The sequence below is a fragment of the Schistocerca americana genome, chromosome 9 (genome assembly GCF_021461395.2).
Source record: "Schistocerca americana isolate TAMUIC-IGC-003095 chromosome 9, iqSchAmer2.1, whole genome shotgun sequence".
NCBI lineage: Eukaryota > Metazoa > Arthropoda > Insecta > Orthoptera > Acrididae > Schistocerca > Schistocerca americana.
The window spans coordinates 187,600,025-187,627,393 of record NC_060127.1 but is presented as its reverse complement, the minus strand read 5'-3'; the positions used below and the strand labels follow the sequence as shown (position 1 = coordinate 187,627,393).

Sequence of the window (27,369 nt, the reverse complement as noted above, 5' to 3'; positions counted from 1 at the left end):
CCCAATCCGCCTTGTGCTGAATATTTCTCGGCTGATTACGGCTCGAAGAGAGACAGCGCGAATTTTTGGCGACTTTGAGCAGTAATACCTCGGGCAATAGTTTTTGTAAAGAAATAAAATTTGGCCGTCTTTTACAATTTTACGGGTTCTCTTAAGAATAATAATGGAAAGAATTTTACGAGCCATACTGAGCCAGAAAATTGTAGGTAAATCAGCCAAAAAAATAGGCACCTGAAAAATTTCGAAGTTTGCCTTCTTGCATCTCCTGAACTAATGCTATGACGAACATGAAACTTGGCATGAAGTTTCATTTCCATATCACTTTTCAGTACTGAATTAATTAAGCGCAAAATTGAAGATTTTGTAAAAAACGTCAAAAATGCAGTATTTTCGTTCTGATTTTGCTAAAAAACAATGCTCTGTAAAACATAACAAGCTGTACAACTGGAATGAAAGTTGAGTGCGAAAATCAGGCCTGAAAACAATGTAAACTTCGGATTCACATACCTAGTAGAGTGAACGCATGATGAAAATGAAATTTAGAGTACATTAGATTGACAGCACAACGATACGGAATAAAAACGTTTATTCCCCTACTATTTTCCAGTAACCTACAAATTAGTCGAAAAGATGTTGATTTTTATGTGTAATCTACACATTGTGGTTTCTTTATTTTTTTTCTTTTCGCCAGTATTTCTGTCAGTCTTCTCTGTTTCAACCAGTTGCGTTGTGTGACTTGTTGTCAACATGCACACCTCTCTTTTATCACATCACTTGATAGCAAGGACCTTGTCAGTGCACTTAAACACAGTTTCTCCTCATTTTAATTTTTTCTGCAGTTTTGGCATGTTGCGCCTATTCTTACGAACAGTGCCACATGCAGCTGTTGGCATGGTAGTGAAGCTAGAGGAACAGGTCCGGGCTGGAGTACCAATTATCGACATATAGAATATGACCCTGTTCCAAATACGGTCCCATAAGAGTTGTCACTCCGTCGCCGCTTTTTCCCAAATTGTGGAACCCAATTTCTGTTGTTGCGCTTGTATATACAATAAAATCCAAAATGTACCCACTCTGACAGCCACCCAGCACAAATATCTTTATTCCAAATCTATTTCACCCAATTGGAATAAACTGCTTAAAAGATAACCGTCCTTTGAACAGCAAGACTTTCATCTATACAAAGCTTGTGATGTGGGCGAAATGAATTACGAAACATCTCAGGAACTTTGCCTCACTGAAGTGTAATGTTCTCAGAAGTAGACAAAAACGGTCTCGGGACATAATTTCACTGGAAACTGGTGGGTTCAAAAGTGTATCTCTGGACCAATAATCACTTAATTTTAACTTCTTAACTTGCGCCATTAGAAGGCAAATAGCAACAAAACAATACATTTCCTCAAATCCAGTGTCTTTCCACTTTGACAGTCAAGAATTCACAGATTCTGTAATATTTTCTCTGGTGTAAACGTAAAAACAATTTGTTTTGTCTGCAATAAATTGCAACAGTTCTTGAGACATAAATATCACAAAAAATGAAAGAATGCTAGGGTCAGTATCTAATTGACATTTGTGTCCTGAACTCTGTTTCTTTCCAGTAAAACGTGTCGCTTAAGCACACTCTTTTCTGAACCATTTCACTGTCCCTTTCTGATTCCTGGGATTCAGAGGAACCGCTGACTGTAATTCTTGCTCTCCCCTCTGATGTACAGGGCTGAGGACTACAGCTTTGAGATTCTGTTGAAGACCCATCACTGCTAGCAATGTCAGATAATTCACACTCACTGTCCCTATTAGTGAGCATATCCAGGATTTCTTTATCTGTGCAACCACAGCCACGTGACATTTCTCATGCAGAAAACAAGAAAACTGTAAACACATGAATCGCAGCAACAAACATGTATGCACTTTCGAACTATATAGTCAGACCACTGAACAGCTACTGGAAGAGCAGGGCAGAAAGACAGCTCTGCATGTTTACACGTCTGTAGCACTCAGGTAGTTGTGACTCAGTGCACCTAAACTCATCCCTAGTGGTGGAAAGGCTGGTGACGATGTACGCGTCAACACGTCCTTAGCGCTGTAAGGAAGACTCGAGGGCCGCGCTTATACATGTCAGGCACGCCAGGGGAACGGTGAGGCATGACAAGTTAACACGTCCTCAGCAGTCAAAGGGTTAACTCCTCCTGACTAGAACCACAAAACTAACCATTTATAGAACACTGATTTGACAAGGGCTTACATACACCGCTGAGGACTGCGCTCTGACAGCGAAGGGAGCTGAACTGCTGGATGCATTTGAGAGAAGGATACTCAGGAGAATCATCAGCCCAATATGAGAAAGGGAAAGATGGAGTATGAGGTACAACTGTGAATTTTACGCCATCTACAAAGACCAGCCTTTTGACAGAAATGTGAAGTCATCTAGGCTGAGGTGGGTTGGTTGGTTGGTTGGTTTAAAAGAGGGGTAAAGGGACCAAAGTATGAGGTCATCGGTCCATTGTTCCTAATTAAACAATGCCACAAGTGTAAGAATAAAATAGATGAGACATATAACACAAAACGGAAAGAAAGGGAAGCCCACAAGAACAAAGGAAAGGCAACGAACACTAAAAGGAACAAAAGAGGACCAGAGAGCAACAGAGAGATGCGAGAAACAGTTAGAAGAGAGTAAAACAAGGATGCAGATTACAGTGGCTGGTCGACTATGAAAATAAAACGGAAAAGCCAGCCACCCCGCAACACATTAAAACCTTCACCCCAAAAACCCCAGGGTGGAGGACACAGAGGGACAAAAGACATGCGTTAAAAACCACCCTCACGGATGAAATATAAAACCAAATCAGCGAATGAGGCATTGTCTGCTAAAAACAATGATAATGAGTCCAGCAACCAAAGATGAAGTCACAGGGCAGGCAAAGGAGGACATAGCAGAACAATATGGGCCACTTTCAACCAGACACCGCACCAACACTGAGGTGGGTCCTTCATGGCACAGGAGGTAGCCGAGGGTCGCCCAGGGAAGGCCAATGCGGAGCCGCCATAGAACCACGGAGTCCCTGCGAGAGGCCCTCATTGAGGACTTTCACACATTCACGGTCCCCTTAATGGCTCAGTTTGTTGTGCATACTGAGATTTTGCCATTCCGTCTCCCAAAGCTGAAAAATCTTGTGGTGTAAAAACGAACGCAGGTCAGTTGTGGGGATGCCCATCTCCAGATGTGGTTTCCGTGTAGCCTGTTCGGCCAGCCCGTCAGCAAGTTCATTTTCTGGCATTCTGACGTGACCAGGGGTCCAGACGAACACCACTGAACGACTGGACCGTTCAAGAGCATAGATGGACTCCTGGATGGATGCTAACAAAGGATGACAAGGGTAGCACTGGTCGATAGTTTTCAGGCTGCTCAAGGAGTCAGTAAATAAAGGAAAAGACTCCCCAGGGCATGAGCGGAGATACTGCAGTGCACAAGAAATGGCCACCAGCTCTGCAGTGAATACACTGCAGCCATCGGGTAAGGAATGCTGTTCAATATGGCCGTCGTGAATGTAGGCAAAGCCAACACGACCATCAGCGATCAAGCCGTCAGTGTAAACAACTTCAGAGCTCCGGAACACGCCAAGACTAGAGAAAGTGACTGTGGAGAGCCACAGGGTTAATGGAGTCCTTAGGGTCACGTGAAAGGTCCAAATGAAGCTGCGGCTGAGGCATACACCATGGAGGCATACGTGAACAGACCGCAAATAGAGATGGTAAAAGGAAGGATTCCAGTTCGGAGAGAAGGGACCGCACGCGAACTGCAATCTTTAGCTACGAGCAGGGCCGCCGATGCGGGAGATGGACTGCCACGGGCGGGAAAAGGAGATGGTAATTCGGATGCTCAGGGAAACTACGAATGTGTGCTGTGTAACTAACGAGCAGGTGCGCATGTCTGATCTGCAATGGAGGGACCCCAGCCTCCACCAGTACGCTAGTCACCAGACTCGTTCTAAAAGCTCTTGTCGCTAGTCAAAACCTGCAGTGGTGCACAGGGTTGAGTAAATGCAACACCGAAGGCGCTGCCGAACCATAAACCACACTCCTATAGCCAATTCGGGATTGGACAAGGGCCCTGTAGAGCCGGAGCAGTGTAGAACGATCTGCACCTCAATTGGTGTTGGTCAGGCAATGGAGGGCATTGAAGTGCTGCCAGCACTTGTGCTTTAAGCTGACGAAGATGAGGGAGCCAAGTCAATCGAGTGTCGAAAACCAGTCCTAGGAATTGATATGTCCCCGCTACAGCGAGTGGATTGTCATTAAGGTAAAGTGCTGGTTCCGGATGAGCGGTACGACGACAGAAGTGCATGACACACGACTTTGCGGCTGAAAACTGGAAGCCATGGGCTAGAGCCCATGACTGCGCTTTGTGGATGGCTCCCTGTAGGCGCCGCTCAGCAACACCAGTACTGGAGCAGCAGTACAAAATGCAGAAGTCGTCTGCATACAGAGAAAGTGAGACGGAGGGCCTGACAGCTGCTGCTAGACCATTAATGGCCACTAAAAATAGAGAGACACTCAATACAGAGCCCTGTGGGACTCCATTCTCCTGGACATGGATGGAACTATGTGAGGCACCAACTTGGACACGGAAAGTACGGAGCAACAGGAATTTTGGATAAAAATTGGGAGCGGGCCCCAGAGACCCCACTCATACAATGTGGCAACGATCAGGTCGTGTCATATGCTTTACGTAAGTCTAAAGAGACGGCAACCAGGTGTTGCCATCTGGAAAAGGCTGTTCGGATGGCAGACTCGATGGACACAAGATTATCAGTGGTAGAGCGACCCTGGTGGAAGCCGCCCTGACATGGAGCCAGCAGGCCACGTGACTCCAGGACCCAATCCAACCGCCGACATACCACACATTCCAGCAGCTTACAAAGAACGTTGGTGAGGCTGATGGGCCGATAGCTTTCCACATAAAGTGGGTTTTTACCAGGTTTGAGCACCAGAATGATGATATTCTCCCGCCATTGTGATGGAAAGACGCCACTGCACCAGATACAATTGAAGATGGAGAGGAGACGTCGCTTGTAGTCAGATGAGAGATGTTTAACCATCTGGCTGTGAGTGCGACCAGGCCCAGGAGCTGTGTCAGGACAATGTGCAAGGGCACTGAGGAGCTCCAACTCTGTAAATGGGGCAGGCATGTAGTGAATGAGAGGACATTCCCATCCAGCCACCGTTTGAGAGTGGGAAGGGGGGGGGGGGGGTAATTCTCCGACACAGAGGCTCGAGCAAAGTGCTCGGCAAAGTGCTCAGCAATTGTGTTTGTGTCGGTAGATAACACGCCATTTATGGTAACACCAGGAACACCTGCTGAGGCCTGGTACAGGAAAAGACGTTTGTTCTTTGCCCAGACTTGGGAAGGTGACGTATGGCACCCAATGGTCGAGACATCTCTCTCCCAACACTCCTGCTTCCGTCATTTGATAAGTTGGTGAATGCGAGCATGGAGCTGTTTAAAGGCTATGAGGTGCTCCAGGGAAGGGTGCCGCTTATGCCGCTGTAGAGCTCGCCAACACTCCTTAATTGCTTCAGTGACTTCCGGCGACCACCATGGGTCTGCCTTACGCCTCGGGCACCCTAAAAGAGTGAGGGATCGAGTTTTCTGCCGCAGAAATGATTATTGTAGTCACCTGCTCTATCATCACATTGATGTTACCATGTGGGGGAGATTCAACGGTAACAACAGAGGTGAAAGTTTCCCAGTCCACCTTGTTTAAAGCCCATCTGGGCAGGCGTCTGTGGGCCTGATGCTGGTGCAGTGACAGGAAGATGGGGAAGTGGTCACTACCACACATATCATAATGTGCTCTCCAGTGGATAAATAGGAGAAGTCCTGGGCTGCAAATTGATAAATCAATTGCCGAGTAACTACTACGAGCCACACCGAAATGTGAGATGGCCCCAGTGTTTAAGAAACAGGGGTCAAACTGAGACAGTCAAGTTTTGACATCTCTGCTTCAGCCAATAAGCATGGTGCCACCCCACAGGGGGTTATGGGCATTAAAATCTCCCAAAAGTAGGAAAGGTTTAGGGAGTCGATCAATCAGTGCAGCTAATACATTCACAGGTACTGCACCATGTGAGGGAAGATATACATTGCAGACGGTTATTTCCTGACAGCCACAGAGGGGTTTGAAGGGGCACAGGTTCACTACAGACTGAGTTTAGAACATAAACACAAACTCCACCTGATACTCGATTATAGTCACTACAGTTCCTGTAAAATGCCTTATAGCCGCAGATGGCAGGGGTCCGCATTGCCGAGAGCCAGGTTTCCTGGAGGACAATGCAGACAGCAGGTGTAAAACTTAAGAGCTGCCATAGCTCAGCCAGGCAGTGGAAAAAAAAAAAAAAAAAAAAAAAACAAAAAAAAAAAAAAAAACACAATTCCACTAGAGGACGATATCGTGAGACTGGGAAGGCATGGAACATTCAACGAGGCAGTTTATGCTTCAGAGTCACCTGCTGCCACTGATTGTTGCCTGAGCAGTCCACATCCATTGTGTCTGAGGGTCTGGCGAGATCTAGGTCCATAGCGGACGCCAAAGTCTCCACCCCATCCTCAGACTCAGAGCTTGTAGGTAGCGGTGGTGTGGGTGCCAGCGGAATTTCCTTTGTCTTAGGGGCTTTCTTTTTGGATTTCTCTTGCTGCTTCTTGGGTTTCCCTGGTTGTGACGACTTTACTGGCTCAGTCTCCGGGACAGTGGATGAGCGTGAAGCCCTATGACCAGCTGCTTTTGGGCTCTTCAGCCACTGGCGGTGTCGTCTTTCCCACTAGCAGAAACCTGGGAAGGGAGTGACCCAAGGGAGCCCTTAATAGTAAGAGAAGCCAAAGAAGACTTACACTTAGAAGTGGAGATGGACGACGCCAATGGTTGAGGAGGTGTTTCTCTCGAAGTAGGTGGTGCAGGAGCAACAGAGAGGGAAATGTCCCCTACCATCAAGATGGCAGGTGTAGTCTTCTGGCTCTGAGAAGTGAACTGGGCTGGCGGAGCTGATGGTGCCACAACTGTTGTAGCGGCAGCGTAAGACGATGTCATACGCACAGGATGCAGGCATTTAAATTTTCTCTTTGCCTCAGTGTATGTCAGTTGGTCCAGGGTCTTGTACTCCATGATTTTCCTTTCTTTCTGGAGAATCCTGCAGTCTGGCGAGCAAGGTGAATGGTGCTCTCCGCAGCTGACACAGATGGGAGGTGGGGCACATGGAGTATTGGTATGTGATGGGCATCCGAAATCTCGACATGTGATGCTGGAAGTACAGGGGGAAGACATACGGCCGAACTTCCGGCACTTAAAAGCATCGCATCGGGGGAGGGATATAGGGCTTTACATCACAGTGGCAGACCATCACCTTGACCTCCTCGGGCAATGTAGCACCCTCAAAGGCCAAGATGAAGGCACCAGTGGCAACCTGATTATCCCTCAGATTCCGGTGGACACGCCGGACGAAATGTACACCTCGCCACCCTAAATTGGCACGCAGCTCATCGTCGGACTGAAAAAGAAGATCCCTCTATAATATGATACCCTGGACCATATTTAAGCTCTTATGGGGCGTGATGGTTACAGAAACATCACCCAGCTTGTCACAAGCGAGTAACTCCCATGACTGGGCAGAGGATGCTGTTTTGATCAAGACTTACCCAGATCTCATTTTGGACAAGCCCTCCACTTCCCCAAACTTGTCCTTTAAATGCTAAACAAAGATCTGAGGCTTCATCGTCATGAAATATTCCCCATCAGCTCTCGAACATACAAGGTACCGGGGTGCATAAGATCCGCTACCATACTTAGCCTGACGTACCTCCCACAGAGTGGCCAGGGAAGAGAATGATTTTGGGTTGTACTTCTGTGCGCTGAATTGAGCTCATGAACACTGCTGGTGTTTCACCACCAGCAAGAGATGATGGACTACACTTCATCACATGTCATCCGCCCTGATGCCACGCACTCCAACCAGGGGCCTTCCCCATGGGCGCCACCCAGCCGCAGCAAAGGCCACCGGGCAGGATGGCCATTGCCGGGAGTCACGATGCCCCAGGGGGATGGGCATCTATCCCTTGGCATATGTGGGGAATTAATGGTGCAGGCATCAGCAGAACGGTCCCTGTGTGGTCTGGGGGCTGCAACCAACAGGGTACATGGCGGCCCCACCGCAACGGACTGGCTACCATGCTGGATATCAGGTGCTAAGAAGTCCTCGGTCATCGTCGACGCAAAAAGCGACACTGCAGAGTGCATGGTGGAAAATGCACCCAGGAAGGTGACCTCGCCCAAGAGATGAGGAATAGGCGGGGCTGCAGTGCGACGCCGAGAAAGTGGACTAAAGTTCTCAATGCACGATGGACACGATGCACCATGTAAGGTGCCCTTCCCCAATTGGCTCACTCTTTGGGAAAATTTTGAAGAAAGGAGGTCAAACCCTACAGGGGACCATCACATAAAGGCCGAAACATGTGGAACTCCTTTTAGTTGCCTTTTACGGCAGGCAGGAATACCTATTCTAACCCCCAGGCCCGCAGGGGGTGAGGTGGGCTGGACAATGGCATGGATGAATGATACAGAAATATCAAAAAGACATTACAAGGAAAGAGAGGTGGACAGAGAGAATGTGGTCGACCAAAAACTAGATGGGAGGACGGTGTCATAGAAGACCTACAGAAGATACTCTACAGAAACTGGAAAATGGTTAAAAGTGACCAGGATAAATTGAAGGAGATAGTTGAAGAGGCTAAGACTTGTCATGAGTTGTAGAGCTGCAGAAGAAGAAGAAGAAGAAGAAGAATAGGAGTAATCCACTAAGTCACAGGCCATCATCATTAACACCGATATGCAGCAGGATGTTGAAACTTATATTGCACTGAAACATTACGAATTACCTCAAAGAGAATGGTCTACTGACACACAGTCAACACGGATTTGGAAAACATCATTCTTCTGAAACACAACTAGTTCTTTGCTTGCACAAAGTGTTGAGTGCTGTTGACAAGGGATTTCAAACTGATTCCATATTTCTGGATTTCCAGAAGGTTTTTGACACTGTACCTCACAAGTGGCTTGTAATTAAATTGTGTGCTTATGGAACAGTCTCAGTTTTGAGACTGGATTCTTGATTGCCTGTCAGAGGTCACAGTTCAAGTAACTGGCCAAAACCGACAGAAGTGATTTATGGTGTTACAGGACCTCTGCTGTTCCATACCTATATAAATGGAGACAATATGAGCAGCCACCTCAGGTTGTTTGCAGATCATGCTGTCATTTGTTGTCTACTGAAGTCATAAGAAGATCAAAGCAAAATTGCAAAATGATTTCGGGAAGATACATGTATGGTGTGAAAATTGGAAATTGAACCCAAATAATGGAAAGTGAGAGGTCATCAATACAAGTGCGACAAGGATTCCGTTAAACTTAGGTGACACAATACAGCAGTGAAATCTAAAGGCCATAAATTCAACTAAATAGCTAGGAATTACAATTACAAACAACTTAAATGAGAAAGAAGACATAGAAAATGTTGTGAGGAAGGCAAACCAAAGACTGCATTTTATTGGCAGAACACTTAGAAGATGCAACAGATCTACAAAAGGACTGCCTACACTACACTTGTGTGTCCCCTTTTGGAGTACTGCTGCACGATGTGGGATCCTTACCAGATAGGTTTAATAGTGTATATTGAGAAAGTTTAAAGAGAAACAACACATTTTGTATTATCGAGAAACAGGGGACAGAGTGTCATAGACATAATACAGGATTTGGAGTGAACATTATAAAAACAAAGGCATTTCTCACTGTGGCAGGGATCTTCTCACAAAATTTTAATTACCAAATTTCTCCTCAGAAAGTTAACACTGACCTACATAGAGAGAAATGATCATCATCATAAAACAAGGGAAATCAAAGCTTGCAAGGAAAGATATGTCAGTTATTTCCAGACACTGTACAAGAGTGGAACAAAAGCAAAGTATTGTGAAGGTGATTCAATGAACTGTCTGCCATGCACTTAGTTATGATTTGCAAAATATCCATGTCTGAATGATGAACATATTGGCAGCCCATGTCTTTGAGAGGAATACTGAAATTGCACGAAGCGTCTAGGGATTTATGCTTGATACCTGCCTATCAAAATTGAAGCAATAGTAGAAAAAGCAAAAAGCTTTCACAGATAAGTACCCAACACCTCACACAACCTTTTGGATATGAGAAATTTCACTGCCTGTCGGGTTCTGTGACTGCTCTAGCCCACCAAATCAAAGCAGAAGTGGAAATGCTGCAACTGTCAGGCCAACCAGATGACATCTTTAGCCATCTAATCATCACAGTTAAATGCTACGACTCCAAAAGAAAATAACAAGGCAAGCAATGGATTTACAACTGCATAAAATGATTAAGAGACAAACATCACTGTGTGAGGTAATACTGGTTGTTTTTTCCATCACTGCTGTGATATGATTCTAACAGATGAACTCATAAGGGTCAAATTGTCACAGAAACATACTGCCAAAGTCTCCAAAAACATTGCACGAGACTGCCAAGAGGGGGGTGCTGGGAGAATCTGCCCCACGGGGTGTTTTTGCTCAAGTTCCACTACAATCGCCCATGTCATTCTGCATGGGACACTGTCACACAGACTGTCACTTTTGATTAAAAAAAAATGCCCTCCTCCCCCAGTAATCTCCTTCAAAAGGGAGAATTTTCAGGAATGATGATAAGGTGATTTATTAAGTGGAATGCGTCGATCTCCAAAAAGTCATTCGCCATTGGGAGAAATATGTCACATTGAAGGGTGAGTACATAAAGAGGAGCAGATGTTCCAAGTTTCAGAGCCACGGTTTAATTTTTGAGGTGATAATTAAAACTTTATGAGTACCCTCATACATACAATCTGGGTAACTGGCAGCTTTTTTAAAAAAATAAAAAAAATATGCACGAGTAGTGAAAAGCACTGGCTGCTCACCCTATGTAAGTAGTCGAGTTGCAGTTCCAACACCCACACACGATTCACGACACGTTCCTTGAAGCTCCCCTCGTATATTGATTCGAGCGAAGACTTTTCCTCGGCACGCTGCGTCACTATGTACTCCGCATCCTCCGGTGATAGTGGATCGCAATTTAATTCACTCTTTCCCGTCGCACTGGACGGCAAGGCAATGTCGGAGGAGAAGGTAATCGGCATCTGAAAATACTGCGACAGCAGCAGCTCGAGAGCCACGCCTACATCCCCCTTGCTGATCTCCAGGGCTTCGACACAGTGGTTCTTCTCAAAGCCATACCTGCAAACAGCAATGAAACACACTACCTATTAATATCACCAGGGAAAAAAAAGAAGAGGAAGAAGAAGAAGAAGAAGAAGAAGAAGAAGAAGAAGAAGAAGAGGAGATGAATTGCACAAGTTCTTGAAACAAAAAACATCACTGCTAGGTCCTGCCCCACACCCAACCCCATCCCTCCCCCGGGATTCCAATTTCACTTTTCCACGCAGTCTTCCTCTGTTCTTCCCCCTGAATCCACTACTCAACATCGCATTGCACTGTGCACACATCCCCCACCTACATCCCTAAGGAACTGACTGTTGCTGGTGCAATATTCCTATCCTGGGCAGTTGCTGCCCTTTCATCCCACTAACTTACTTTCTCCCTTTCTCCCCAGATCAAACTCTATGTGACACAACCCTAATTGAAGTGCAGAGCTAAAGTATGGAGAGGAGGGGGGGAGGGGGGGGGGGGGGGGAGATTGTCCAACATTAAGCTAGCAAAGTTTTCAGCCTTATCTAACAAACAGTACGGGCTGAGGCCATAGCTCAGTGCCGTATTCAAGGTGCAAGTTGCAGCCAACTGTGTATCATTTCACCATACAAACAGCTGCCTTAGTAGTCACCCAGCTCTCTGGCCAATAACCAGCCTTCAGGACCTTCCGACAGCACAGCACCGAAGTATCCAGTAGTCCACATTAACAGGGCCCAGACTACTGCATAAACACTACTGGATCAGCCGACCGGGCTGTCAGCACAGGCTACAGATTGTCGTCTGGCACAGAGTCACCGACATGCTCTTGAAACAGCTGTATCAATGCAGTAAGGTTACAAGCCAACGACCGCTGCGGGGTGGCCTTTGGCCGAGACCACCAGTGCTGTACCACCATCTCAACATGACATTCTGCTGGAGATACACCCACAGCGTCCGAGGTACAAATGAAGGCCTTCCAGGTCTAAGCAATTGGGTTCTGCCAATGCCAGGCATTGTTCTGCAGTCATGGGACTGTGGTCTGACCTGGGCAACACAACAGACTACCACTTACACTGAATGTGGTCTCGCTCCACACGCAGCCGTGGGAGTTACGGCTCTACTACCTGACTCAGTGTTGTGAGGCAACTGCGAGCAAGGCTGCAGCAGAGCTGCACGGACAAGAAGCAATGAAGTCAGTCTCTGTGCCTGCCTGTCCCAGTTTCAGGTTCATCACCCATCACCTAACAACTGCCCCTCCCCCCTTTGGGCACATTTTTTTCTAGGCCTGTTTATTAGAGAGAGACTTTTTGGTGTGAAAGGAATGACACCTGTCGAAATACAGGTTCTGTTGGTGGTTTGTGGGTTTAATGTGGAACGAGGTGTGGACGGAGCCACCAGAGAGGAGGAGGTCAACGTCTTTGAAGGTAGGATGCTGGGTTGAGGAGAACCGTGTGAAGTGGGTGGGAGAGAAGGTGTTGAAGTTGTGAAGGAACAAAGATAGGGTATAGGGTGTCTCGGTCCTGAATCCAGGTCACGAAGATATCATCAATGAACCTGAACCAGACTTTGTCGGTATAGCAGGAGACCTTGTGGATGCTCACGGCTGTGCCACAGATGTGCTTATGCACCTTTTCTTCGAAGGAGAAGTAGTTGTGGTTTAGGATAAAGTCAATGAAGTGCATGAGAAATGAGGTAGTGAGTTTGGAGTCTGAACGATATTGTGAAAAGTAGCGTTCAATGGCGGTAAGACAATGGGCACGAGAGATGTTAGTGTATAGGGAGGTGGCGTCAACAGTGATGAGTAAAGGGGTGGGGATGTGGGAGAGTTGGTGAAGGAAGTGGTTGATGTCTTTGATGTGGGTGGCTAGATTGCGGGCAATTGGTTGGAGGTATTAATCAATGACGGCTGAAATTCCTTCAGTGGGGGCACAATAACCAGTCAATGGGACGTCCAGAATTGTTGCGTTTGTGGATTTTGGAGAGCATGTAGAAGGTGGGTGTGCAGGGTTTCGTAGGGGTGAAGAGGGAAATGGATTCGGGAGAGACATTCTGGTAAGGGCCTAAGGCTTTAAGTGGGGGATTGCAGCTTGTGTTGGACTTCTGGGATGGGATAACTCTGGCAAAGTTTATAGGTGGAGTAATCAGATGATCGATGGAGGCCAAGTAGTCACTGCAATTCATAACAGCAGTGGTTGAACCTCTGTCTGCAGGTACAATGATTAGGTCAGGATTTGTTTTGAGGTTGTGTATGGCTATTCTTTCTTCTACTGAAAGGTTGGTGTTGTGAAGAAGGGACCTGGGGAAGGATGGTGTGGATAAGTTGGAGGTAAGAAATTCCTGGAAGGTGACCAGCGGATGGTTAGGTGGGAGCGAGGGGGGGGGGGGGGCACGGTTGGATGGTGGTATGAACTGGAAGAGGCAGGGCTCACTCTAAGTAATTGGGGTGGTTTTGGTTGGAGGGACTGGTGGCAAAGAAGTGTTTCCATTGCAAGGATCAGGAGGAGAGTAGGTCTTTAACAAGCTCGGCATGGTTAAAATTGTGAGTAAGGCTAAAGGTGAGGCATTTAGATAGGACTGAAACTTCTGTGGAGCTAAAGGTCTTGGTGGAATGGTTAACAACAGTGTTATCAGAAACTTTCAACTGTGGATTTGGTGGAGAGTTGTTAGGGAGTTTTGGGTAATGTAGCAAGTTGAAAAGGTCATCTACACAAGTTTAGATGCTGTAACAGGTGGGTACAATAGGGGCTGGCTAGTGGTGCCCCAAGGAGGAAATAGGATGTCAGCAGGTTAAATAACTTATGGAAGCAGTGTCTGGAATCCACCATTTGCTGGAGGGCAAGGGATTAAATGTCGGAGATCAAATAAAAGGAGTAGGGATTACACAGTAGTAGTATGTTGTGGAGGGATCAGAGGTGGTTCCACGATGCCTGTGCCATGAAGATGTGTTTTTGCAGTAACAGGTTTGTGGGGGAAGAATCTGAAAAGATGTAGGTCACTGTGAAAGGAAGGGGTGGGATACAGAGAAAGGAATCTTTACCGTTAGGCTGTTTGGGGGCATTCCTTGGTTTAGGAGGCATTTTAAAAATGGGATGTGGGAGTGGGTTTTAGCCAGGGAAAGTGATACTTTTCAGAACTGGTGCAGAAAGATAGAGTAGGGCTGCATTGTGGCAGGAATGGTGCAAAGAAAACAGGAAAGAAACAGAAATGAACAAAATAAGAGTTGATGGTAGAGAGAGGAGCTGGGTAAGTGACAAGGCTTGTAAAAATGAATAAAAAGTATGTAAAGACATGCACAAACATGCACACACAAAAAAAAAAAATATGCACAGATATGTAAAAATATGCAAAAATACAGGGTGTCACAGAAAAACAGGAACATTTCCACAATCCAATAAAACTAGAAGTGATGAAAAAAGAAAGAAATTGCATTCACAGTAATTGAAACCTTACAACATTGCCATTTAAGAAACACTGATGGCATTTATCATTTTTTTAAACACTACGTCCTTTAGATGGCATCCTCCTGTACGAATACATTCGTGAAACCTGCTGTTGAGATTCCTCATTGACCGCTGCAACATCTCAGCTGGGATACTGTGAATTGCATCCCGAATTCTCTGTTTTAACTCATCCAGGGTTCTTGTTCAAGTCATGTAGACTTTGCTCTTGAGATAGCCCCACAAGGGAAAAAAAAGAAAAATCACAAACTGATAAATCTGGCGATCTAGGAGGCCAGGAATGTTATCGAATTGTGAGATCAAATGGTTGCCAAACATTTCTGACACATATGCCATTGACTGCCGTGCAGTGTGTGATGTCGCTCAGTCCCGTTGAAACCAGGCTTCTTGAATGTTTGGAAAGTTGTTCACTGCTGGTGTAATGAAAGTTTGTAACATCTACACGAAATGATCGGCATTGTGAGTTATTGTGTTTCCCTGTTCATTTGCAAAAAAATAGGGTTCAATAATCCCGTGTGATGAAACGCCGCACCCTACTGTCACTTTACTAGCATGTAAAGGGTGTTCGTGAACGTCATAAGTATCTGAGTTTGCCCAGCAACGGTAGTTATGTTTATTCACAAAAACTGTGAGATGAAAATGTGCCTCATCTGACATCCATAACTTGTTTAGAAATCCATTATCATTGTTTATTTTTGTTATTTGTTGATAGAATCCTATTTGTAATCGGTAATCTTTGTCCTTCAATTGTTGCACCGTCTGCAGTTTGTACACATGAAATTTTAAATCAAGATGAAGAATTCTGCAAACACTCTCCCGGGACATACCAACCACTGCTGCTTGCTTAAAAATTGAATGCCGTGGGCTCCGTAAGACAGACTTGCACAGATCATCAATGTTCACTGGAGAACACACACTTCTTGGTTGTCCTGTTGGTTTCTTCTTGAGGGCAGACCAGTCTCCTCAAAGTTATTAATCCAACATTTTATCACATTTTGACAGAACAGCATCATGACGTCCTAAATTATAAAAACATCAAAACTCCCTCTGTGCTGCTATCAAACTATCATTGCTTTTATAAAACATTTTTATGGCTAACGCACACTATTGTGCATTCCACTGAGCTATGATTACTGAAATGACAGACTGTTTACACACTAACCGTCACGAACCTGCAGTGCTGCCACCTGCACATGGCTGCCACTACTCATTTCAAACATTCCCGTTATTCTATGTCACCCTGTATGTAAAAATACACTAACATAGATGAAACTATGTGAAACCGCATAAAAATACACACAATTACATTAAAGTACAGAAATGTAGGAGAAAAGGAATGATAAGGTATGGGATGCAATAAGCAAAAGGAGAGGGGTGGGAGCTGGATTAGGCTGAAGATCAAAAGTTCGCATGGCATGGGCAGGTGCGGAAAACTAAACACTACAGTGTGTCAGGCTGAGGGATGAAGTGGGATCAATAGGAATAAATATAACTATTTGGGGATCAAATACTACATCAACAATCCACACAGTTACGAAATCTGTGTCATGCGTGAATCACTGATACAGTGTTGATACAGCACATTTCTGCTTCTATAATCATCCCGGCCCGAACCTGTGGTAACATACTGCCCAACACCCTCCACCCAACAGTTTCCACCCCCCTCTGTCCTATCTCCTCCCCACTCTTGTCTTCCCCCTGTTTATTTGATGCCCTCAGTCAACACACCCATCCATCTCTGACCAATCCTCCTCCTTTTTGGCCACTTTTTTCCCCACCTCCACAATGCCAGACAGCTAGCCACAATTCTTCACACTGCATTACAGCATAAAAATCATTTTCCTCACAGTCATGTATTTATGGAGCCAACAGCAATTTATATCAAAGACACTCACCCCTCGAGTCTTCCCAGAGCAAAAATGTTGGCGATAGTCTGTGCATCTTGCTTTTGCTTCGGTCTGGCGGAGTAGTCGACGCCACCTTGAACTCTGAGTTGGCCTCGATCCATCCAATACTGGCAACTCAGCCTTCCCCCTTTGTCCCGGTATGACGACTGGTCACGCAGCGTGAAGTTCTGAGGGAGGTAAACGGTAATACAGTGATAACAGAATGAGTCTTTCATTTGGCAGTGGGGAGTATGCCACTTTCAAACTTCTTTGAAGATTAAAACTGTGTACCAGACCAAAACTTAAATCAAAAAATTCACTTCTATGGGACTGAATTTGGTGAGAGCACAGCCTGTAAATGTAAAGTTCTGGGTTTGAGTCCTACACCAGCACACAGTTTCAATCTGTCAGGAAGTTTCAGTACCATGCGTTTAAAGTGAATGTTGTAGAACACAGGATATAATCATCAACAGTATCAAGTGCATTTTTTGAAAACGAGAAGTGTTTCAAGTATGATGACAGTCACTTCGAACATGTTTGAAACTACACATGGGCGGTCAGACTGAAAATGCCTAGAGAACATTTTGTACTTTATATATCTTCCTTACAATTTCTTGGATCTGCTGTTAAAGAAACATTGTCAGATGAAGTACATATACAAATATTACAACAAAATTAATTACTGTTAATGAAAGGTGTTCTACATATGTGCACAGTGCTGGCAAGTGGGGTAAGAAAGGTAAAGGCACTATTACAGTCAATGAGAGAAATAAATAATAATAACACAAAACAAAACATCGAAGATATGCTACATCTTACTGCCATAAGTATACAATGCTTTTTATTCTGTCTTGGTCCACAAAATGTAAAATGCTTTAAATAAGTAGTTCACATAGAGACAGTTTATTTTTTAAAAGCAGTGGTGCAAAACAGACATACCGGACCACGCAGCTTCCTGAGTGCCTCCAATACTATACTCTCAGTCTCACTATCGAGATACAGTGTCTGCATTTCCACCTTAAGCTGTGTCGATTTGGGGGGAACTCCAACAGTAGAACTGCAAAAAACAGGTTCTATTAAAACAATGTGACATTGAAAGAAATTTCAGATTGCTAGAAACCCTCTGCCATTAGCACTGTTGCTTCTGCTTCCTAACAGCAAAATTCCTATACCTGAATTAGAAGAACAAAGCAAAAGGATTGCTAGTTAGTTAAAAGGAATGAAGGAAGGAAGAAGATTGATTTATAATTCCACCAAAGACATAATGGTTAGAGACCAAGCACACGCTCAGATGGGGAGATTCCTTTGAAAGGAACCATCCAAACATTTGTCTCAAGTTGTTCAGGAAACTGTGGGAAACCTAAATCTGGATGGCAAAACAGAACCACAACCTTCCCAAATGCCTAGACAGCAAAAATCCATTTTTAGTATGGCACCTCCAGGTCTACTTTCCTCAACATTGTTTGATTTAATTTGACTACACTCTGCATCTACATCTATGCTCTGCAAACGACTGAAGTGCATGGCAGAGGGTGTGTCACATTATACCAGTTATTAGGATTTCTTCCTGTTCATTCATTCCATTCACATATGGAGTACGGGAAGAATGATTGATTGACTGCCTCTGTGTGTGCAGTAATTATTCTAATCTTACCTTCACGACCCCCATACAAGTAATACCCCATAGGGGGCTGTAGTATATTCCTAGAATCATCATTTAAAGCTGGTTCTTGAAACTTTGTTAACAGACATTCTCAGGATAGTTTACACCTATCTTCAAGAGTCTTTCAGTTCAGTTCCTTTAATATCTCTGTGACACTTTCCCACAATTAAACAAACCTGTGACCATTTATGCACACCTCTGTATACAGGGTGGTCCATTGATCATGACTGGGCCAAATATCTCACGAAATAAGCATCAAACGAAAAAACTACAAAGAACGAAACTTGTCTAGCTTGAATGGGGAAAACCAGATGGTGCTATGGTTGGCCAGCTAGATGGCGCTGCCATAGGTCAAACGGATATCAACTGTGTTTTTTAAAAATAAGAACTCCCATTTTTTATTACATATTCGTGTAGTATGTAAAGAAATATGAATGTTTTAGTTGGACCACTTTTTTCGCTTTGGGATAGATGGCACTGTAATAGTCACAAAGATATGGCTCACAATTTTAGAGGAACAGTTGGTAACAGGTAGGTTTTTTAAATTAAAATACACAACACACGTACGTTTGAACATTTTATTCCGGTTGTTCCAATGTGATACATGTACCTTTGTGAACTTATTTCTGCGAATGCATACTGTTGCAGCGTGATTACTTGTAAATACCACATTAATGCAATAAATGCTCAAAATAATGTATGTCAACATCAATGCATTTGGCAATACGTGTAATGACATTCCTCACAACAGCGAGTAGTTCGCCTTCTGTAATGTTCGCACATGCATTGACGCATGTTGTCACGCGTTGTCGGTGGACCACGAAAGCAAATATCCTTCCACTTTCCCCACAGAAAGAAATCTGGGGATGTCTGATCCAGTGAACGTGCGGGATATGGTATCATGCTTCGACGACCAATCCACCTGTCATGAAATATGCTATTCAATACCGCTTCAACCGCACGCGAGCTATGTGCCGGACATCCATCATGTTGGAAGTACATCGTCATTCTGTCATGCAGTGAAACATCTTGTAGTAACATTGGTAGAACATTACGCAGGAAATCAACATACATTGCATCATTTAGATTGCCATCGGTAAAATGGGGGCCAATTAGCCTTCCTCCCATAACGCCGCACCATACATTAACCTGCCAAGGTCACTGATGTTCCACTTGTCGCAGCCATTGTGGATTTTCCGTTGCCCAATAGTGCATATTATGCCGGTTTACGTTACTGCCGTTGGTGAATGACGCTTTGTCGCTAAATAAAACGCGTGCAAAAAGATCTGTCATCGTACCGTAATTTCTCTTGGGCAGAAATGTACATGACATTTAAAGTCATCACCATGCAATTCCTGGTGCACAGAAATATGGTATGGGAGCAGTTGATGTTGACATAGCATTCTCAACACCTACAGTTTTGAGATTCTCAAATCTCGCGCAATTTGTCTGCTACTGGTGTGCGGATTAGCTGCGACAGCAGCTAAAACACCTACTTGGGCATCATCATTTGTTGCAGGTCGTAGTTGGCGTTTCATATGTGGCTGAACACTTCCTGGCAAATTAAAACTGTGTGCCGGACTGAGACTCGAACTCGGGACCTCTGCCTTTCGCAGGTACGTGCTCTACCAACTGAGCTACCCAAGAACGGCTCGCGCCTCGTCCTCACAGCTTCACTTCTGCCAGTACCTCGTCTCCTACCTTCCCAACTTTACAGAAGCTCTCCTGCGAACCTTGCAGAACTAGCACTCCTGAAAGAAAGTATATTACGGAGACAGGGCTTAGCCACAGCCTAGGGGATGTTTCCAGAATGGCAATTTCACTCTGCAGCAGAGTGTGCGCTGCAGAGTGAAAATTTCATTCTGGAAACTTCCCGTTTCCTTAAATAACGTAACTATCCAGCGAACGGTCCGGACACTTGGATGATGTCGTCCAGGATACTGAGCAGCATATGTAGCACACACCCGTTGGGCATTTTCATCACAACAGCCATACATCAACACGATATCGACCTTTTCCGCAATTGGTAAATAGTGCATTTTAACGCAGGTAATGTATCACGGAGCAAATACCGTCCGCACTGACGGAATGTTACGTGATACCGCGTACTTATACGTTTGTGACTATTACAGCACCATCTACCACAAAGCGAAAAAAGTGGTCCAACTAAAACATTCATATTTCTTTACACACTACACGAAAATGTAATAAAAAATGGGGGGCGTTCCCATTTTAAAAAACGCAGCTGATATCCGTTTGACCTACGGCAGCGCCATCTAGCGGGCCAACCATAGTGCCATCTGGTTTCCCCCTTCAAGCTAAACGAGTTTTGTTTTTTGTAGTTTTTTCGTTTGATGCTTATTTCGTAAGATATTTGGCCCAGTCAGTATCAATGAACCACCCTGTATATTCAATATCACCAGTTAGTTCTATCTGGTATGGGTTCCACACACTTTAGCAATATCCTAGAACCAGACACACAAGTGATTTGTATGCAATCTCCTATGTAGATTGATTGCACTTCCCCAATATCCTACCAATAAACCGAAGTCTACCACCTGCTTTACCCATGACTGATTATACGTGGTCATTCCATTTCGTGTCCCTAAAAAGTGTTACACACACATATTTGTATGAATTGGTTGATGCCCACAGTGACTAATTGATATTATGGTCATAGGCTACAACGTTTCTTCGTTTTTTGAGTACATAGTTTTACATTTCTGAAAATTTAAAGCAAGTTTCCAATCTTTGGACCACTTTGAAATCTTATTAAGACCAGACTGAATATCTATGCAGCTTCTTTAAAACAGTGCTTCATTATAGGTAACTGCATCACCAGCAAAAAATCTGAGGTTACTATACGTATTGTTCACAAGGTCATTAATATACAACATGAACATCAAGGGTCCCAACACACTTTCCTGGTGGCAGTGGGATCACTCATGGAAAAATTCCTGTAGTAGATGGTGTTAGAGGTGCACCTTTTTTAGATTGAAGTCAGCTGATAGGTATACGTGCTTAAAGGATGTCTCTCTACGGGCTCACCTTCAGAGTATGTCTTGTTTCCAAGTAGAGAAGGAATTAGCATATTTTATCAAAATACAAGAGGTATTAGAAATAAAGTTAGTGAACTGCTTACAGATGTTGAGTCTGAAATTATTGGTATGTCGGAGCACACTTAAATAATTTGACAGTTCAGAGGCTTCCTTTACCAGGATACAGATTAGCTGGCTGTTTTTCAAGGAGTTCGTGCGGGGTGGGGGAGTGGCTATGTACGTAAAAAACTGTATTCCACTCGAGTCCATAGACGTATCACGGCACTGCACTGAACAGATACTAGAATTCTGTGCCGGGGCAGTTGAATTTAGTGAAACTAAACTTCTAATTGTTGTTGTTTATAGGTCCCCTAACTCTGATTTCAAAGCATTTCTGCTCAAGCTAGAGAGGGCTCTTGATTCACTTTGTAGGAATTACCAGAAATTAGTTATATGGGGTGACTTCAATATAAATTTTGTGCATGATGGTGTAACAAAAAGGATGTTGGTAGATCTCCTAATACATATGATCTGATGCAGACCGTGTTTTTCCCAACTAGGGTGCAGGGAAACAGTTGCACAGCCATAGACAATAGTTTTACTCATTCTTCATTACTAGATGTCCACTCCTGGTAGCTGAGCAGTCAGCGCAACAGAATGTCCAACCTAACGGCTCGGGTTCGATTCCCGGCTGGGTGGGAGATTTTCTCCACTCCGGGACTGGGTGTCATGTTGTCCTTATCATCGTCATATCATCCCCATCGACACGCAAGTTGCCGAAATGGCATTAACTCTACAGACTTGCACTAGGTGAATGGTCTACCCGTCAGGAGGCCCTAGTCACACGGCATTTCCATTTCCACAACTAGATGTGCATTCTGTCAGTAAAAGCGCGAATGGCCTCTCAGACCATGATGCACAAATTTTAGTACTAAAAGGCTTTTGTACTCAAACAAATGTCACATGTAATTACAAACAATGTACGAAAGTTAAGCCAACAGCAATAGAGAGTTTTTTTTAAACCTTGTGAAGGAGCAAGAGTGGCAGGATGTTCATAGTGTCGATAACATAGATGATAAATATAAATTTCTCATGCTCTTTGAGATTTGCTTTCCATTAGAATGTTCTAAATGGTCTACTAGCAGAAATAGGCAGCCTGGGTGGCTGACTAGTGGGATAACGATATCATGTAGAACAAAACAGGAATTATATAAACGTGTTAGAAGTAGTCACAATCAAGCTGCAGTAGCCCTTTACAAACAGTAGTGTGAGATGCTTAAAATGTTATTAGGAAGGCAAAAGAGTATGTGACATGCAAACAGAATAGCTTATTCACAGGATGAAATTAAAACCATGTGGTCAGTTGTGAAGGAAGTGTCTGGTCAGCAGCACAAGGTTGACAATATAAAATCAGTTTGCAGTTTACTGATCTCTCTGTGAGGTACTGGATGGGTTAAACAAAAGGTTTCGAATGCAAGGCATATTTTTTTCCATTTAACTAAGGTGTTTGTTTGTGTTGATTACAAAATATTGCTCCAGGAGTTGGACCATTTCGGAATACGGGGAGTATCTCACAATTGGTTCACCTCTTACTTTAGCAACAGACAGCAAAAGGTCATTATTCACAGTGTTGAGAATGGATGTGATGTGGAGTCTGAGCGGAGTACGGTCAAGTGGAGGGGTGCCCCAGGGATCAGTGTTGGGGTCACTCCTGTTCCTTATTTATATAAATGATATGCCCTCTAGTATTATAGGTAACTCTAAAATATTTCTCTTTGCTGATGACACTAGGTTTGTAGCAAAGGATTTCATGTGCAACATAAGACTCAGTTTTTACAGTTTCTAACACACAAGTCAACGAAACCTGACCTTTTAACTTCAGTGAATGGGCATATGATTAGTAAAACTGAACAGTTCAAATTTCTAGGTGTTCAAATAGATCGTAAATTGCCATGGAAAGCACATGTTCAAGATCTTGTTTAAAGACTTAATGCTGCCATTTTTACTATTTGAACGGTATCTGAAGCGAGTGATCGTTCCACACGAAAATTAGTCTACTTCGCTTATTTTCATTCGCTTATGTGGTATGGTATTATATTCTGGGGTAACTCTTCCCACTGATTGATTGACTTTAATAGGGAAGCTAAAACAGCTTAGGTCTGATCCGCCACTGGCCGCACCGAAACTAGGTTTACTGTGCGGTATCGCTCACTGTATAGCTAGTAAAGCCAACCAGTATCCTTAAATAGTGCAAGGAGTCCCTCTACCAGTTTTTTGTTAGACACAATTTCTTCAGGTCTAGTGGTCCTGAAGATTCTGTGTCGTTTACTCTCCAATGCCATGCATTTGAAGATTAGGTGTGATGCATTTTCTTCACCCTCATCAAAGATCCTACATTTAGGGTCCTCTTCCATTATCCCATTGTGTGTATGTGTTTTTTGAAGTTCCCATGGCCGGTCATCAGTCCAGTCAAGTTTGATCTCTTTCCTGTTCAATCCCAGGATTACAGAGCTGCTTTTAAAACATGGCTTGGGCATCATTACCTTACCATGTTTTTGTTAATCGACCTCGGTCCAATACCCTACACGCTGTTTCCTAAGCCAGTTCTGTAGTTCTAATTTGATCATAGCCTTGGTGATTGTTAGGACAGGTTCTGGTCCAATAAATGGAGTTGTTGCCCCACCCTAGCCAATCTATCGCCTTGTTCATTGCCACAGATCCCTGAGTGGCCAGGGACCCACACTAGGTTTACCCTATACCTTCCCCCTAGCTCCACCGGAGCCTTGTGGCAATCTGCAACAATCTTATAACTTGTTTCAGGAGCTGCCAATGATTTCAGGGCTGCCTGGCTGTCTGAATAGATGTAGATGCTACAGTCATTGTAGCACCTACACATATTCTCCTCCACACATGCCCTCATTGCAGTAATTTCGGTTTGGAATACAGAGGCCAGTTTTCCTAGAGAGATGATGCTCTCCAGTCTTGGCTGAACCCCGTACACCCCTGCCCCAATGCCTTTGTCTGTTTTTGACCCATCGGTGAACCAAATGATGTCCCCCGTATGGTGTCGAACTGTTTTTTCCCACTGCTCCCTACTTGCAATTATTATGTTGTAAGTCGAAGCAGTTGGGAGCTGTTATACAGTCAGCAGACATTCCCCCGCCATTCCTATATTTACCTCACTCACTATGTTAGTGTGTGATTCTGGATATCCGAATGAGACCCAGTTTTTGCCAGTTTTAAGTCTGTGTGCCCCAGCTGCTGCCTCGATCTTGACACAAAGTTGAAGTGGAGACATATCCAGCATGGCTTCCATTCCAGTGGTTGGTGTGCTGCTAATTCAACCCATTATGGCTAAGCAGGGCAATCTCTGCACCTTAGCAGCAACCTGTTGTTCTACCTTCTTCCACCACACTACGGCCCCATAGGAAATCCTAGGTCTAACCACTGTGGTGTATATCCAGTGCATACCCCTTGGGCTTGGGCCACAGTTTTTGCCACAAGCCCTCCTAGTACTCACTAGAGTACTTTGTGCCTTGGAGCAGATGCCCTTAATGTGAGACGTCCAAGTTAGCTTCTCATCCAAGGTTACCCCTAGATGTTTCACTATCCCCTTCACAGGTAGATTTTCATCGAAGGACTTTAGCACAATAGTCTTCTTAGGACTAACTCTCAGATCCTGTTTAATGCACCATTTTTGCACAAAACTCTTCCCATTCTAAAAGGATATTTTTGGCTCAGAAACGGGCAGTTTGGGCAAAAAGTGGTGTAAGTCCATGAACCTCTTGTCGACCCCTGTTCACGAGTCTGGGTATTTTGACACTGTTCTCTCAATATATACAGTATATTCCTTACTGTCATTTCTTGTTTAACAATATTAGCTTATTCCCAGGAGTAAGAAGCTTTAACTCAGTTAATCAAACCTGCATTTGGATCAGACTTCCGTAACTCTTGTGCAGAAAGGTGTGCAGTATACTGCTGCATCCATTTTCAATAAGCTATCACTTGAATTCAAAAATCTTAGCAGTAATCCATGCGCTTTTAAATCGAAACTGAAGAGTTTCCTCATGGGTCACGCCCACCTTCTATTCTGTCACAGAGTTCCTTGAAAAAGTAAGCTGATTCTTGTTGCAGTGTTGATTATGTTTACTTAAACTTGTGGACTGACTTTTTTTCAGTTTCATAAACATTTATTTTTATTTGTCAATACTTTTATGTTGTAATTTCATGTACTGGCACGTTCCATGGCCTCTGAGATTTGCTCCTCAATTTGGTCCTACAGAACTTGACGTGTAAATAAAATAAAAGATACATAGGAGACCATAGTCAAATATGTAGAGGGAGAGCAAGAGATGAATACACTAAGCAGATTCAGAAGGATGTAGGTTGCAGTAAGTACTAGGAGACGGAGAAGCTTGCACAGGATAGAGTAGCATGGAGAGCTGCATCAAACCAGTCTCAGGACGGAAGACCACAACAACAACAGGAGACTTTATGTTCCACATTTCAGCAAAAGGGACTTTCCCATTATTCACATGGCCACTGAAGATGGCCAAGTGAATATTCCTGAATTTGAATCGTGAATAGTTGCCAATGTAACTCAGGAGTAGATCTCATTGGTGTGGCAAAGCAGCATAAATCACTTGATGAGGGCAAGATCGTATACCAATTCAGTTCCTTTCACATTACACTGATATAATAGCTCTATACTTAGCAATCATATACAACCACTTGCTCGAAGGAAGATTTCTACTTAAAGACTAAAGTTGCACACGTCACACCTATACCAAAGAGGTAGCGGGAGTAATCTACTGACCTACATCAAAGAGGAAGCAAGAGTAATCCACTGATTGACATATCCACATTGCTGATGTTGATTTGCAGTAGCATTTTGAAGCATATCCTGTGTACAAATATTGTGAATTCCCTCGAAGAAAATGATCTACTGATACACAGCATGGAATCAGAAAATATCATTGTTATGAAACATAACTAGTTCTCTATTCACACCAGGCAATGAGTGCTATTAACAGGAGATTTCAAATTTAGTCCATATTTCTAGGTTTTCAGAGAGCTGTTGATACCTTTTTCTCATGAAAGATTTTTAATCAAAGCACCTACGGAGTATCATCTCAGGTGTGCGACGGGATTCATGATTTCCTGTCAGGAACGTCGCAGCTCATGGTAACCGAGTCATTGAGCAAAATAGAAGTTGTATCTGGAGTCATCCAAGGTAATGTTGTAGGTCCTCTGCTGTTCCTAAGCCATATAAATGATTTAAGTGACAATGTGAGCAGCCATCTTAGACTGTTTGCAGATGATGCTGTCCTTCCAATCTAGGGACCGATGACCTCATTGCTTGGTCCCTTACCCCATATCAACTAAGCAATTTACACCATAGTAAATTCATCAGATCAAACCAATTTCATAATGACATAATGATGTAGACAAGATACCTGTATGGTACAAAATGTAGTAATTGACTGTAAATAATTAAGGGTCGACAGAAGCGTACGATCCCACGCGTCTGCTTTGACCCGTGACGTAAGGGTGTCGTCTTGTGCGACATCATGACAGCGCGGAGTTTGGTTTGTGAGTGTGGCGTGTCTGTAGATGTCGTTGTGTTGTGGTTGATTGTGCTCAGTTTGCTTTCGCTCATTATCCAGAATTGTTCGAGTGTTGGCTGTGTTTCTAGTGGAATTCGTTTCAGTGAGTAAACGATTTTGTGTGAAGGTTAATTTAGTGTTGTTCGCTGTACATCGTGTGGTAATTTTAGTACAATTAATCGGTTGTTGTTTTTGTTCAGGAATGGATATGACGGATAAAATTAACAGTGTGCAGGTCAAGGGAAGGGTTCGATCTCAATGTATGGCTGTGTATGTTGATACTGGTATCAGGAGATGTTTTAACAGTGTGCAGGTCAAGGGAAGGGTTCGATCTCAATGTATGGCTGTGTATGTTGATATTGGTATCAGGAGATGTTTTTGAGTTATATAGGCCAAGGGAAGTGTTTGATCCTAATTTATGGGATCGAGAGCTGCTGTTGAGCTATATA

At 44.0% G+C, this 27,369-nt stretch overlaps 1 protein-coding gene across 1 annotated transcript in view; it reads right to left on the bottom strand.

Moving 5' to 3' along the window:
- The window catches only part of LOC124551227 (putative ATP-dependent RNA helicase DHX57), a 239,536-nt gene that overhangs the window by 209,581 nt on the left and 2,586 nt on the right, over positions 1–27,369 (bottom strand). The window contains exons 2-4 of the mRNA XM_047126220.1: positions 17,553–17,670; positions 16,623–16,801; positions 11,002–11,317 (exon numbers count right to left, since the gene is read on the bottom strand). Coding sequence (XP_046982176.1) covers positions 11,002–11,317; positions 16,623–16,801; positions 17,553–17,670 — 613 coding nt within the window. The remainder of the gene's footprint in view (positions 1–11,001; positions 11,318–16,622; positions 16,802–17,552; positions 17,671–27,369) is intronic.